Source organism: Globicephala melas, chromosome 1 (assembly GCF_963455315.2).
Source record: "Globicephala melas chromosome 1, mGloMel1.2, whole genome shotgun sequence".
NCBI lineage: Eukaryota > Metazoa > Chordata > Mammalia > Artiodactyla > Delphinidae > Globicephala > Globicephala melas.
This window is the reverse complement of record NC_083314.1, coordinates 146,056,647-146,071,090: the sequence shown is the minus strand read 5'-3', so window position 1 is coordinate 146,071,090 and position 14,444 is coordinate 146,056,647. Positions and strand designations below refer to the sequence as shown.

The 14,444-nt window shown below is 35.5% G+C and overlaps 1 protein-coding gene across 4 annotated transcripts in view; it reads right to left on the bottom strand.

Moving 5' to 3' along the window:
* The window catches only part of FAF1 (Fas associated factor 1), a 499,298-nt gene that overhangs the window by 248,993 nt on the left and 235,861 nt on the right, over positions 1 to 14,444 (bottom strand). For all 4 annotated transcript variants that reach the window (XM_060305721.2, XM_060305705.2, XM_060305724.2 and 1 more), the window contains one exon: positions 8,444 to 8,535. In XM_060305721.2, coding sequence (XP_060161704.1) covers positions 8,444 to 8,535 — 92 coding nt within the window. The remainder of the gene's footprint in view (positions 1 to 8,443; positions 8,536 to 14,444) is intronic.

Below are 14,444 nucleotides of genomic sequence, written 5' to 3'. Positions count from 1 at the left end.
TTCTTACCTTCTAATTAGTGGACTTAATATTACAAATTTCCCTCTAAGTACCACTTTTGCTATATTCAAAGTTTTAATATATAGCACTCTTATTTATGTTCACTTCTGAACAGCTAGTGGTTGCTATCATGATCTCATTTTTACCCATAAATTATTGTGAAGTAAATTATTTGTAGTATCCAAATGTATGGAGAATCTCAGAGATACCTTTTTATTATTACTTCACTTCTAATTTTATTGCATAATGGCCAGAGAATGGGTCAGCATGATAGTGATTCTTTGATACTAGCTTTGTGTTCTAATATGTGGTCAATTTTCATAAGTATTCTATATGTGCTTAATTTGGTTATTCAAATAATAAACAGCCTACAAAGACTTATTGCTTAATTCATTAGTTTCCATAAGACATTTGTATATAATTGTGGTTGAACTATTTCCCCTTGTAATTTTGTCAATTTTTGCTGATTTGTGCACACAAGTCTACAATTGTCATATCTTCTTAGTAAACTGTCCCTCAATATTATTTGCCTTAAATTCAATTTTATGTGATATTAATATTGCCACACTACATTATAAAATTAATATTTGGCTTAAATATCATTTCTTATACCCTTTATTTTCTCTTTTCTGTGTCATTTCTTTAAGAGATATTTCTCTGACAAACAACATATAGCTGACTATTCTTTTTTCTTCTAGAAAAGAAAAAAGAATTTTTCTTTAGTGTTTATCCCCTTAAGTTATAACATTTATACCTAGGTTTATACTTTTCTAATACAGACTAATTTAATCAGTAGCTGTAGCTTTCTTCAAACAAGAACCTAAACAAGCTCTCAATAACTACCCTCTCTCTGCCATCACCTAACCACTACCTCTAATTCAGTTTACCCATCTGCAAAATGTGACAAAGAACACCTATCTATGATTTATTGTGAGGATTTAATCAGATAATATATATATAAAGGGCTTGGCAAAAAGCCTGTCTTCATAAATGATAACTGTTGTGTCACTATCACTTACCAAATACTTTAACTTCATATCCTTATTCTTGTAACTATTACCTATCTTCTACTGCAGTATTATCTATAATTTAAACTTTTCAACAACTATTACTTAACAGCACTGAAATCCAGAATCCAGAAATGTTCTTCACTTGCTCCAATCTTCTATTCTTCTGCCTTTTCTACTATCTCTAAACCTGCCAGGTAACTTCAACACTTAACCCCTGGACTCTACCCAGCCTCCCTGCTATAGACTGAACTGCATGCCCCAACCCTAGAAATCTTATATTGAAGCCCTAACCCCCAATATGGCTGTATCTGTAAACAGTCTTTAGGAAGTAATTAAGATTAAATGAAGTCATAAGGGTGGGGCCCTAATCCAATAGGATTGGTGTCTTTATAAGAAGAGGAAGAGAGACAAGAGGACTCCAGTACTTGCTTGCTCCCTGCCTCCTCTACTTCCCTTCCCCTACTTCCTTTCCCTCCCTCCTTCCCCCCTACCCCCATCCCCCCATATGAGGACACAGTAAGAAGGCAGCTGTCTGCAAGCCAGGAAGAGAGCTCTCACTAGAAACTAAATCTCACAGGAACCCTGATTAGGCCTTTCAGCCTCAAGAACTGTGAGAAATAAATGTCTATTGTTTGTCACCCAGTCTATGGTATTTTATCATTGCAGCTTAAGTTTAGATACTCCCATACCCTTTTTGGTTTCACTTTTTCAAATTTTTCCTATTTGCTGTCTCTTCCTCCTCATAATTCTAATAATTCTTCAGTCTCTTGACCCTACTCCTCCCTCAACTTCTCTCTCCCTTCAGAGTTGAATTTTCTGAAAATAACAGTAACTCTAATCCCTCATTTCTCACTTATCCATTAAAATCTACTACAACCTGGTTCTTATTCTCATCTTCCTACCAAAAATAATCTTAATAAATTCATTAATTACTTATAAACCAAACTGATGACCTTTTAAATAATTATCATCCTACTTGGAATACACTGCAACATTTTGTAGCATTGTACATTTGAGACAAAAAATATAGGCAGTAAGTAGTACATATTTTTCTGGATTGTCTCAGTTCTAGACATGTGACTGAATTACATATGGGACACACACCAGTGAAAAGCTCCACTGGCAAGTAGGAAACAGGTGTTTATAAATAGAGACTTGTCATCTATATATGTTTTTGGAAATTGAACTATTGAGAGGAGACATCAGGGAGAATGTACAGTAAGAGGGATTGCTGAAAACAGAATTCTGGGGAACACCAACTTTTAGAGCAGATGAAGAAAAGAGGTGATTACTGGATGAATCAACCTGATTGGCACACAGGACACCAAAACAGTGTTGGAAATTTTCTTTAAAGAGATGAATTAAGGGGACTTCCCTGGTGGCACAGTGGTTAAGAATCCGCCTGGCAATGCAGGGGACATGGGTTCAAACCCTGGCCCAGGAAGATCCCACATGCCATGGAGCAACTAAGCCCATGAGCCACAACTACTGAGCCTGCGTGCTTAGAGCCTGTGCTCCACAACAAGAGAAGCCACCGCAATGAGAAGCCTGCACACCACAACGAAGAGTAGCCCCTGCTCACTGCAACTAGAGAAAGGAACGAAGACCCGACACAGCCAAAAATAAATAAATAAATTAATTAAATAAATAAATATATATATATATAAGCTTATATATACCTTAATGAATAGGTTATAAGCTCCCACAGGACAGAGCTTGTTTTCATCTAGTAGGTAATCAATAAATCTTTGACAGACTGAATTTTTCCTATAATAATATGAAACAGGTATAATTAACAGTCCCCATCCCTTCTGATTTTACCATGATTTACAGTATAACCTGAAGTTGTGCCATAGGGGTACTGCATCACCTTTGAATTAATTAGTGAAATCTGATTTAAAAAGTTTTTAAATGCATTTCAACTGTTATAAAGATTACAATTAAAGAGTTTGCTCTTAAATTCTCAAAAAGCCTGAAATTCTGTTTTCTGAAAAACATTACTTACTTTAAAATAATTCTAAATATAATTCAGTTACAGACACTTATATGGTAATTTTACTGCTCTTAGCTTTAAAAAAAAAAATGTAAATACAAAATAAGACTCAATTAACAGGCACCCCCTAGTGGCAGTAAAATCAAGTTAAGAAAAAAAAATTTTATAAGACGTGGTTTAAGATATAGCTCTCACCAAACCTTGAGAATAATATTGTCAGTAAACAATTTAAAAGCATGTTATTTTATATCTACATTTTACTAAATGATTAATAGTGTACAGTAACTAAAAGTTCATTCACACACCAAAATTTCATTAATATTCTTGAGAACTACAGTAAGTGAAATAATGTATATAAATACCCTTCAACAAGTATATAATGACAATTACAAGATATTTTTTAAAAAATCTCATTATAGAGAACAGCTTCCAAAAAAGAAGGCATCTTTGGAATAAAGCTTTATATATTTGTGTCAAGAAACTGGAAGCTATGGAGGGTCAGATGGAGATTTCAGTATCAGAAGTATTCACTGATGACCTTGAACAATCCACAAAACACTTCTAAACACCTCAATTTCCTAATTTATAAATTAGAGATATCAAAATCAGCCTGTAATCTTGTAGAGTTGTTATAAAAATCAAGTGAGAGTTGAATGAAATAGATTACTATTGGTATTTACTAGCATAAATAATTGTAATAATCATGCTTTGTAATTTGTGATTTCACATATAATGTACCTCTCCTGCTTAATGAATTTTTACAACCACCCTGGCAACTAAAATCAATGCTTCCTATTTTATACATGAAAACTCTAAGACCCTAACCAAGCTGGGAGTGTAATCCAGGATTTTTCTCTCCAGGTCTTGTTATCTATAATTTTATATGACGAGATAGATTATAATTATATTACTTTTCCGATTTGGTCATAATAAATTTTGTTTAGGAGTGATACTATAATACCAGTGTTGCCTAGTCCATTGAGAGAAGACTGATACTCTATAAAGAAAGAACCTATTATTTGCCATGCATTGGAATTGGAATGATGGAATCCAGCAACAGGACCTCGCCATAGTTCTGCACTGCAATTAACAGGCAGTTTATTATGCAGTTCCCCTCAGTCTTCCAACATCCACTGACTTGTGTCAGAGAAATAAAAGAATAAAACCAATTAAATATCAAACCAACCACCTAAATAAAATACACCTTTAAAAAAAATCCCAAATCTCAGGTGAAGAGAAGACAATTCAGGGAACAGGTCTAGGGTAGAAATATAAATTAGAGATATAAAATTGACAGTGCACACAGATGACACTTAAAAGCCATGACACTGAATTTAGTAATGTGGTCATGAGTGACATTAGCAAGTCCACTAGCAGATCCCTACTTAGACTGGGCTCAAGAGAAACGGGAGGAAAGGAATTAGAGACAACAAATGTAGACAACTCTTTGGGGGAAGTTTTGTTATCAAAGGGACTAGAGAAATGGAGTGATTGCTGGAAGGGGAGGTGGGATCAAGAGAAAAATGGAAGAAATAACATCACGTTTGAATGTTAATGGTAACACTCTACTAGAGGGAAAAACTGATGATGCAGGGAAGAATTAAAGTGAAGGAAGTCCTTGATTTAGGCCAGAGGGAATATAGAATGTAATCTGAAGCAAACATGGAGGTTTGGTGTTAGATAGGAGATTGGTCATGCCATCTAGAGTAACAGGAGAAAAAGAAGAGTATGTGTATAAGATGCAGGTAAGTAAACAGAGACCAAGTTGGAAGCTTGTGGAAATTCTCTTGTGATTGCCTTCATTTAATCAGTGAAACAAAATAGGAAATGAAGTCATCAGCTGAGGGTGAGAATACGGGAGAGGTGTTTTAAAGGTCTGAGGAAAAGATAAGTGTAAAATGGCCATTTAGGAGAGTGTGGATAAACCAGGTAAATATGCTATCACTGCCTAGCAACATTAGGGGGCTCTCTAAAGATTATGGTCGTGAATTTAAAGATACACCAATCAGCATGATTTTGTTTGTCTCTAGTCACATTTAGCTCTGAGGCACAGAATAGACAGAGTTGTATTTATCCAAGGTACGGATTTTTGTCAAGCAAGATCCATGAAGCAAGAGTTGAGGCTACATGCAAGAAAGTGATTACAATGAATGACCATGGGATATTGCCCACTCTAAGGAAGAAAGAGAGGACATGAAAGAGGTAATGATCATGAAAAGATGGTAGAAACAATGGATTGGAGGCCTGAATAAGGCTGAAGGATTGTTAGGGTTAGGATACTAAAGAAGTGGGCTAGAAAGACGAGACACGATTAGCAGAAAATGGAAGCTTGAAATTAGTATTTAAGAATTGTTTTAATTAAATGACAAGACCACAGGAAGATATGGCTGACGTAGGACGGGAAAAAAGATCACTGTAGAAAATAAGTTCAAGAAACTAAGAGGCCAAGGTGTTAGAAGAATCTTTCCTATTTTTCTCTACCAATTTCAGATCTCTTCTATTCATTTGCCAATTCTCAAATATAACACGAATAATCAGAATTACCTTTTATTTTCTCTTTTTTAGATTATAAATTAGGTTGCAAATTACAATAAGATTTGTATGAATCCACCAATTATAACAAAATTTTGCAAAAACAAATCAATTTGATTCATTATGGAGTTTAGTGCAGAGAAATTTTATGTCTCCCATATTTGATAATATGATGTACTTTATAACTTAATACTAAATTACTTTTGGACTCTATTATATAGTTGTCAAAATTATTTTTATTTGATAAATACAAAATGAAAATCAGAAATTAAAAATAATTATTACCATTAGCTTATAAAATTCTGTATGGATTTTGTTTTTTTAAATTGTCTCTCATGAAATCAGAATTTAAGATATACATCACACACAAAAAAAGAAAAATAATCTCTAGTTTTATAGAAAGATATATTAACAGGTACCTAAAAGAAACACACCTTGACGTTTTAGTTAGATTTTAATAAAATGTGCCCTAATATAACTTTTTCATCAAATGTGCCCTTTATAACTTTTTCCAGCTTTCAAGCAGGAAAGCTCTAATACCCCTCCTCTCACTAGCCAGATAGACTGTGCTTTGTGTCTTTTATTTGGCTTTGAATTTTTATGTCTTTCTTGTTGTTCCAACATAGGAAAAAGCATTACTGTAACTTGCTAAAAATCCATAAAGCCAACTAGGGAAGATTACTTTAGTGCTATATAAAGTACTCATTCTCCAATAAACACTGTATTTCAGAAGCACTGTAGGCCCCTGCCTGCCTAGGGACTGAGGAAGTGGCAATCAAACTAAGGTCAGCCACAGGGCAATGAAGAACATTTCCATTAGCCCAGGAAGACATGTTGATAAATCCATTTAATCATGTTACTGGAAAGCAATAGATTATAACAAATGATGTCTCTTACCTACTTGTAATTATGTGGATTATATATTGGATGACAGTGATTACACTCTGTTAACTAACTTAAAAAATAATATCCTCCATGACTAGATACAGAACCCATACCTATAATCTCATCTGGTATTTATATCAACATTACTATAAACACGAGGACTACAAGTACTGTTGGCTGTTTGTAGTAGCATGCAAATACAACTTCCCATTAATATATGATATGAACACAGAAGATAAAGAGCAACCCAAGAAATCTTTAAATTCTTAGCCTAAAACAAACCTTTAACAGACTATCAGATACAATTATATTAGATTTAACTTTTTTCAGTTCAGTGATTTCTACTTTGGTAAAGTGAAATTTAATTTTCTTTTTGCTACTATCCACCTGTGATGGTATGATATATAAGAAATATACATTTGGTTTTCTTCCCCACTTAGAGCTCCTAAAATCTTTGGAATTTTTTAAGTGATAAGAGTGATAAAGGTGAAAAAAGAGAGGTCTCTTTTGTTATTCATAATGAGCCACTTTCAACCACACCTGGGTTTGCTAAACAGATGATGTTTGGAAAACCCCTCTAGAGAGAAGCTGGTTGCCAGGGGAGCCAAGCTCATGATTAGAGGACTGGACCTTTTAGCCTGCACCTCCGCCTCCAGGAAGGAGAGAGGAGCTGGAGGTTGGGTTAATTACTAATAGCCAATGACTCAATTAATCATACCTCTGTGGTGAGCCTCCATAAAAAATCCTAGCTGAAGAGCTTTGGAGAGCTTCCAAGTTGGTAAACAAGAATGCATTCGTGTCCTGGGAGGGTGGCACACCCCAAACATTACAGGCACTCCTGTGCTCAAGACCCTTCCAGATCTTATCCTATGTATCTCTTCAGCTGGCTGTTCATTTATATCCTTTAAAATATGCTTTATAATAAATTGGTAATAGCAAGTAGAGCATTTTTCTGAGTTCTGTGAGCCATTCTCTCACAAATTACCGAACTCAGAAGGGAGTGGTGGGAACCTCCAATCTATAGCCACTTGGTCAGAAGCACAGGTGACAACACAGACTTGCAACTGGGTCTGATATAGGGGCAGTCTTGTGGGACTGAGCCCTGAACCTGTGAGATCTAATGCTATCTCCAGGTAGATGGTATCAGAATTTAGTTAATTGTAGAACATCCAGCTGGGAATGAAGAACTGCCTCATGGTGGTGGTGGTGGGGGGGACCCACACATCTGGTGGCCAGAGGCGTTCTATGGGTAGGGTACCAAAGAAAAACAGGACTTTTTTCCTTCTACTACATTAATAATAAAGGCATTTGGTAGGCGGTGGGGAAAAATTGGACAATATTCAAAGTTTAGGAACACCAAGTTGCATTAAATAAAAAGAGAAAATGTGCAAAAAATGGTGAAAATCTAAGAACAACTTAAACATAGTTCTAGAAGGATACTGTACTCATAAAAATTATTACTCTATCACTACCTTAATCATTCACTTTAGATCAGGTTGCTTCATCAGGCAATAATGTAACATACAATTAAACATCAAAATCATCTGATCATTCTATAAATGTACTGAGTTTCACTGTGAATACTGAAAAAAGAATGAGACCCTCTATTCCAAATAGAGAGAAAATCTTAATAAAAATTTTATATCAGTGTTTCTCAAGCTGTATTCTGCAGAGCCCAAGAACCTTCCTCAAAGCTTTGCTTCTTTAGCCATGGGAGACACTGGAGTTCCAGTTACTCAATCTCTTCCCTCCAACTCCAGTTCTTCCCATTCAGAGAAGTGCCATTTTTGACTCTTTTTTACATAATAGAGTTTTGCTAAAGCTTTTCTTTGTAAAAAGATTCCATCACTAAAATCAAACAAATAAACTACCCAAACCAAATAGTTTGAAACTTTATAAAGTTAATAGCTGTTGTTAAGTTAAAGCTTCAACAAGATTTTGATTTGATTTGATAGTTATATACAGTAAAACAACTTAACAATCAAACTTTTTGTTTCAGATTCCCAGGAAAAGTAAACACCTTACCCAGCATGACTAGATGATGAAGGTGGTGGCAAATCTGGTGTAAGAACATAAAGACTGTTGTTTTTTGGCAAGTGTAGTGATTTTAAGACCGTCTGAAAAACAAAAAATAAAAACAAATATAAAATAACTATTGATTGTGCATTTTTAATCTTTTCCTATAATTCTTAGAAAATTATCACTATTGTAGTTTGACTTTGCATCTTTTGACAATTTCCTAAATAGGATAATACAGAAGAACTACTGAATCGCAAAAAATCTCTCTCTCATAAATATCATAAGTTAGCATAAATATGAATATTAAAATAAAATACAAATTCTTTAGCTCATGAAACGATACAAATATATAAGAACACAGTTGAGAATCATTAATTTCTTCATTGAAGAAGCATATCCTTGCAACTAATATCCACTTCATTCAGGATCATTATAGCAAAAATTAGCGATGTAGGTGTTCAGAGATCATTAGACCTAGAAAAGATTATAGAGAGTACCTCAACCTAAAGACTTTATAGATGAGGAGCTGCAGCCTAATAGGTGAAATGACTTGGATGAGGTCTCTTGTAAGTGTTACCTAGGTCACTTAACTGTTAGGCCAGATAATTTTTTTTGTTAAAGCACTTTGTCTGGGGTAAATAAACTACTCTTGGGCTACCTCTGACCTACTATCTTGATAACCACACAAAATTTCACCAAATTTATTTGCCAGAGAACTCCTACATACCTTTCAAACTCCCAACTTGATGGTAAATACCCGCTAATTCAAAATTTTTTGGACAGCAAGAAACATTAAGAAACACATTTTACATCTTTACATCATAACCCAGGACAAAAATACTTACTCAACAGATATTTATTGAGCCACCAATTCTGTGCCAGGAGTATTCTAAACACTGAAGATATAGCAGTGAACATGATAGTCTAAAACCCCTGATCTTCAGGAGCTTACATTTTAGTAGGAATAAACAAAGTAACCTATATAGTTGACTAGTAGAAGTGATAGTTTTCGTGACTAAACATAAAGCAGAAAAGGGAGGGTGAAGAATATGAGGCTGGGGAATTACATAATTTAAACTTGGTTATCAGGGTGGTTCTCACTTGGCCAATGTGACATTTGAGCAAAAACTTGAAAGTGGTGAGGAAAGAAACCATGAACATATATAGAAAAAGAATATGGCTGGCAAAGGCAATAGCCAGTGCAAAATGCTTACTGAACAACAAGGAGTCCAATGCAGCTGAAGCCAAACGAGTTCTGATAGGAAACAGGTCAGAGAGGTTAACAGTGATGCCAGGAGATAGGTGAGAGGAAATGTGTTGAGACATTTAAGCTAATGTAAGGGCTTTGACTTTTTCTCTGAATGAGATCAGAAGCTACTGGAGTGACATTATCAGATTCATATTATAAAGGATCTCTTTCTCAGCTGTGTTGAAAATGGATGGGAAAAGGTTGACAAAGGAGGGCAGAAGCACAGAGGAGAGTAATAAAATATACTAAGACAAGGATGATAATGGCTTATGTCAGTGTGATGGTAATAGAAGTGATGCAAAATAGGTGAATTCTGGATATATTCTGAAGATCACACCAAAAGGATTTCATGACAGACTGGATATGAGTCAATAATGATCCTAAAGCTTTTAGACAACAAATGGAAGGATAAAGTTGCCGTCAACTGAAATGGAAAGACTGCAAATGAAGACCTCTAGGCATGTAAGTTTGAAATGTGTATTAAACACTCAAGTGGAGAAGACAAGAAAGCAGTCAGATATATCCATCTGGAATTCAGGGAACAGGTCTAGGGTAGAAATATAAATTAGAGATATAAAATTGACAGTGCACACAGATGACACTTAAAAGCCATGACACTGAATTTAGTAATGTGGTCATGAGTGACATTAGCAAGTCCACTAGCAGATCCCTACTTAGACTGGGCTCAAGAGAAACGGGAGGAAAGGAATTAGAGACAACAAATGTAGACAACTCTTTGGGGGAAGTTTTGTTATCAAAGGGACTAGAGAAATGGAGTGATTGCTGGAAGGGGAGGTGGGATCAAGAGAAAAATGGAAGAAATAACATCACGTTTGAATGTTAATGGTAACACTCTACTAGAGGGAAAAACTGATGATGCAGGGAAGAATTAAAGTGAAGGAAGTCCTTGATTTAGGCCAGAGGGAATATAGAATGTAATCTGAAGCAAACATGGAGGTTTGGTGTTAGATAGGAGATTGGTCATGCCATCTAGAGTAACAGGAGAAAAAGAAGAGTATGTGTATAAGATGCAGGTAAGTAAACAGAGACCAAGTTGGAAGCTTGTGGAAATTCTCTTGTGATTGCCTTCATTTAATCAGTGAAACAAAATAGGAAATGAAGTCATCAGCTGAGGGTGAGAATACAGGAGAGGTGTTTTAAAGGTCTGAGGAAAAGATAAGTGTAAAATGGCCATTTAGGAGAGTGTGGATAAACCAGGTAAATATGCTATCACTGCCTAGCAACATTAGGGGGCTCTCTAAAGATTATGGTCGTGAATTTAAAGATACACCAATCAGCATGATTTTGTTTGTCTCTAGTCACATTTAGCTCTGAGGCACAGAATAGACAGAGATGTATTTATCCAAGGTACGGATTTTTGTCAAGCAAGATCCATGAAGCAAGAGTTGAGGCTACATGCAAGAAAGTGATTACAATGAATGACCATGGGATATTGCCCACTCTAAGGAAGAAAGAGAGGACATGAAAGAGGTAATGATCATGAAAAGATGGTAGAAACAATGGATTGGAGGCCTGAATAAGGCTGAAGGATTGTTAGGGTTAGGATACTAAAGGAAGTGGGCTAGACAGACAAGAGACGATTAGCAGAAAATGGAAGCTTGAAATTAGTATTTAAGAATTGTTTTAATTAAATGACAAGACCACAGGAAGGTATGGCTGACATAGGACGGGAAAAAAGATCACTGTAGAAAATAAGTTCAAGAAACTAAGAGGCCAAGGTGTTAGAAGAATCATTTACAAGGCTATATTACTAAGAATTAACACAGAGAGCAATTATAAACCAGGAACTAAAAATCATCAGAAAATGAGGAAAGATGACCTCAGTAAGTAGGTGATACAATTTTTTTTTACATGAAAGTCAAAGCTGAAGGTTTTTTAGAGAGGAAGGACTGGAAATGGAAATGAGGAACAATGAGAACACACGTTTTACCAGTTAGTCCAGTGGTATGACGGCTACTGGAGCAAAGAAATTAACACTGAGAAGCCTACAGAAAAACAGTGTGATCAGAAAGGCAGATTTCAGTCAGAGGGTAGATGGTGAAGAGAATGTGCAGGGAAGAGGTTGACAGTAAGAGGAATTTGGTTAATGATGAATAGTTCCACAGGGCATAGCAAAAAGGTTTCAAGCACTGTAAAGGAAAAAGAATAGAGACAGATATGGGCTGTGCAGAGGCTATGGAGGTTTGAGTGAGGGGCGAAGTGGGAATCTGAGACTCCTTGCAGTGACTTGCATAAACAGGAGGAAAAGGCATAATGAAATTGGTTCTGGTTGAATCAAAGCAAATAATAATGTCAGGGCTGAAAGTGTTGGAAAGAAAGGTGGAGTAGATATCTAGGATCCCCTTTTAACCCTGCAGATGGAAGTAGGGACACCTGAGAAGGGCTGATCTTACCCAAGCATAGAACATAATGAACTTATTCTTGACCCCTCCATGAGAGGGCCCATCTTACTAAGGGCACAGTCTTCCTTCACAGGCTTTGGGACTTACTCTTGACTCATTAGTTATTTCTTAAATAAAAAGAAATACTTACTCATTATTTGCAATACACTCTGACATCTTTTATCCTATTTCTTTTTCTTTTAATACTGGCTATAACCCACTCAGTTAACTTCAAAACTCACTAATGGCTTGTGACCCATGGTTTGAAAATAAGACACTGTGGTAGGTAATTAATCATAACTTCACAATCATCCAGGAAGCCCTGAAGTTCTGAATCTTTTTGTCAAATATATGAAAGTCCTTTTGAAACTGATCTATGTTACCTTTCAAGAGTTCACGTGCAAACAAAAAAAAAAAACCACATGCATATACACACAGGAAAGTTATTTTTCATCTTCCATTATTTTACTTTGAGGATTATTGATAACTGCTTGGTCTTACCACTTGATCATTATTGTCAGTTTGCCATGCCATCATCCAAAGATTTTCCACTAAACCTTCCTTCTCAAACCACATATGATATGATGAAATAAATGGATGCTTTGTTTAAGTCATTCAGTCATTCCACAAACATTTATTTGATGCCTGTTATACCAGGCATTGGATATCTAATAGTGAAAGAAACAGACGTGGTCCCTCTACTTATGGTGTTGTGATGGGAAACGCTGGGATGGGAGCCTTTTATACAGAGGTCTGTTACAGAAAAGTAACATTTTAAGCTGAGACTTGAAAGATGAAAAAGAGCCACCCATCTGAAGAACTGGGTGTAAAGCATTCCAGGCAGTTAAATAGCATCTGTCAGGTAAAGTTATAGAGAGCTTGAGCCTATTAGAAGAATTAAAAAGAGGTTCCTATGGCTGCAGCTTGGAAAGAGAGGGTATGAAAGGCTGAAGATGAGGCTGTAGATGTGAATAGAGGGTAAATAATACAATACCTTTTAAACCATGGTGAGTAGCTTGAATTTTATTCAAAGTGCAATAAAAATTTATGCTTTACCAGGAGAGTGATATAATTTGATTTATATTTTTAAAAGCTCATTCTGGCTCCTGTGTTGAGAATGCATTGGGAGAACCCAAGAAAAAAAGCTGGAAAAACAATAATGAAGCTATTACACTGTTCCAGGCAAGATATGCTAACAGCCTGGATTAGGCAGTGCAATAAAAATACTGAAAAGTGGCCATGGTTGAGATATATTTTGGAGATAGATGCTATAGGACTTACCAAAGGATTAGGTGCTTTTGAAATTTTTAAAAAATTTATTTTATTGGGGAATTCCCTGGCAGTCCAGTGGTTAGGACTCAGCTCTTTCACTGCCATGGCCCGGGTTCAATCCCTGGTCAGGGAACTAAGATCCCGCAAGCTGCACAGCATGGCCAATAAATTAATAAATTAATTAATATTTATTTTTATTGAATTATAATTGATTTACAATGTTGTGTCAGTTTCTGAGGATTAGGTGTTTTTCAAATGGGAAAAGATTAATGTCCACATTTTTGGATTTAGCACTGGTGATATAGTTCTGCCATTTATAGGGGAAGACTGGTGGAGAAATGGCATGGGAAGGAAAATCAAGAGTTCCATTTTAAACATGTTAAGTTAAAGATGCCAATAAGGTATGCAAGCATAAAAGTGAACTACCAATTTGGATATGTGAATTCACAGAAGTATAACCTGCAAATATAAATTTGGAAGCAATCAGAAAATTAATGGCATGGAAATAGCAGAAATCACCTACGGAAAAGAGTACATAGAAATAAGTAACTGAAAATATTATTGATAACAAAGACTAAGTTCAAATACAGTCAGCCCTCCATATCCATGGGTTCCACACACAAGGATGGAAAATACTCAGAAAAATTCCAAAAGTTCCAAAAAGCAAAACTTGAATTTGATGCACATCAGCAACTATTTACATAGCACTTACATTGTATTAGGTATTATAAGTAATTTAGAGATGACTTAAAGTATACAGAGGATGTGTAGGTTATATGCAAATAAAATGCCATTTTATATAAGAGACTTGAGCATCCACGGATTTTGGTATGGGGTGCGGTCCTGGAACCAATCTCCTATGGTTACTGAGAGACAGCTGTATTAGAACACATAGCTTTAAGAACATTTTCAACATGATTGCCTTTCTCTTCACAAACTAACGAAAATGCCATGTAAGGCTGATTCACATTCACAGGTCTCTCAATAAATGAAGGAATAAATGATATAGCTATGTAAACTAATACATTTTGGTGTTTTACTTCTGCCAAAGTTGCTGATTTACTCAGTCAAGACTTATTTTTAT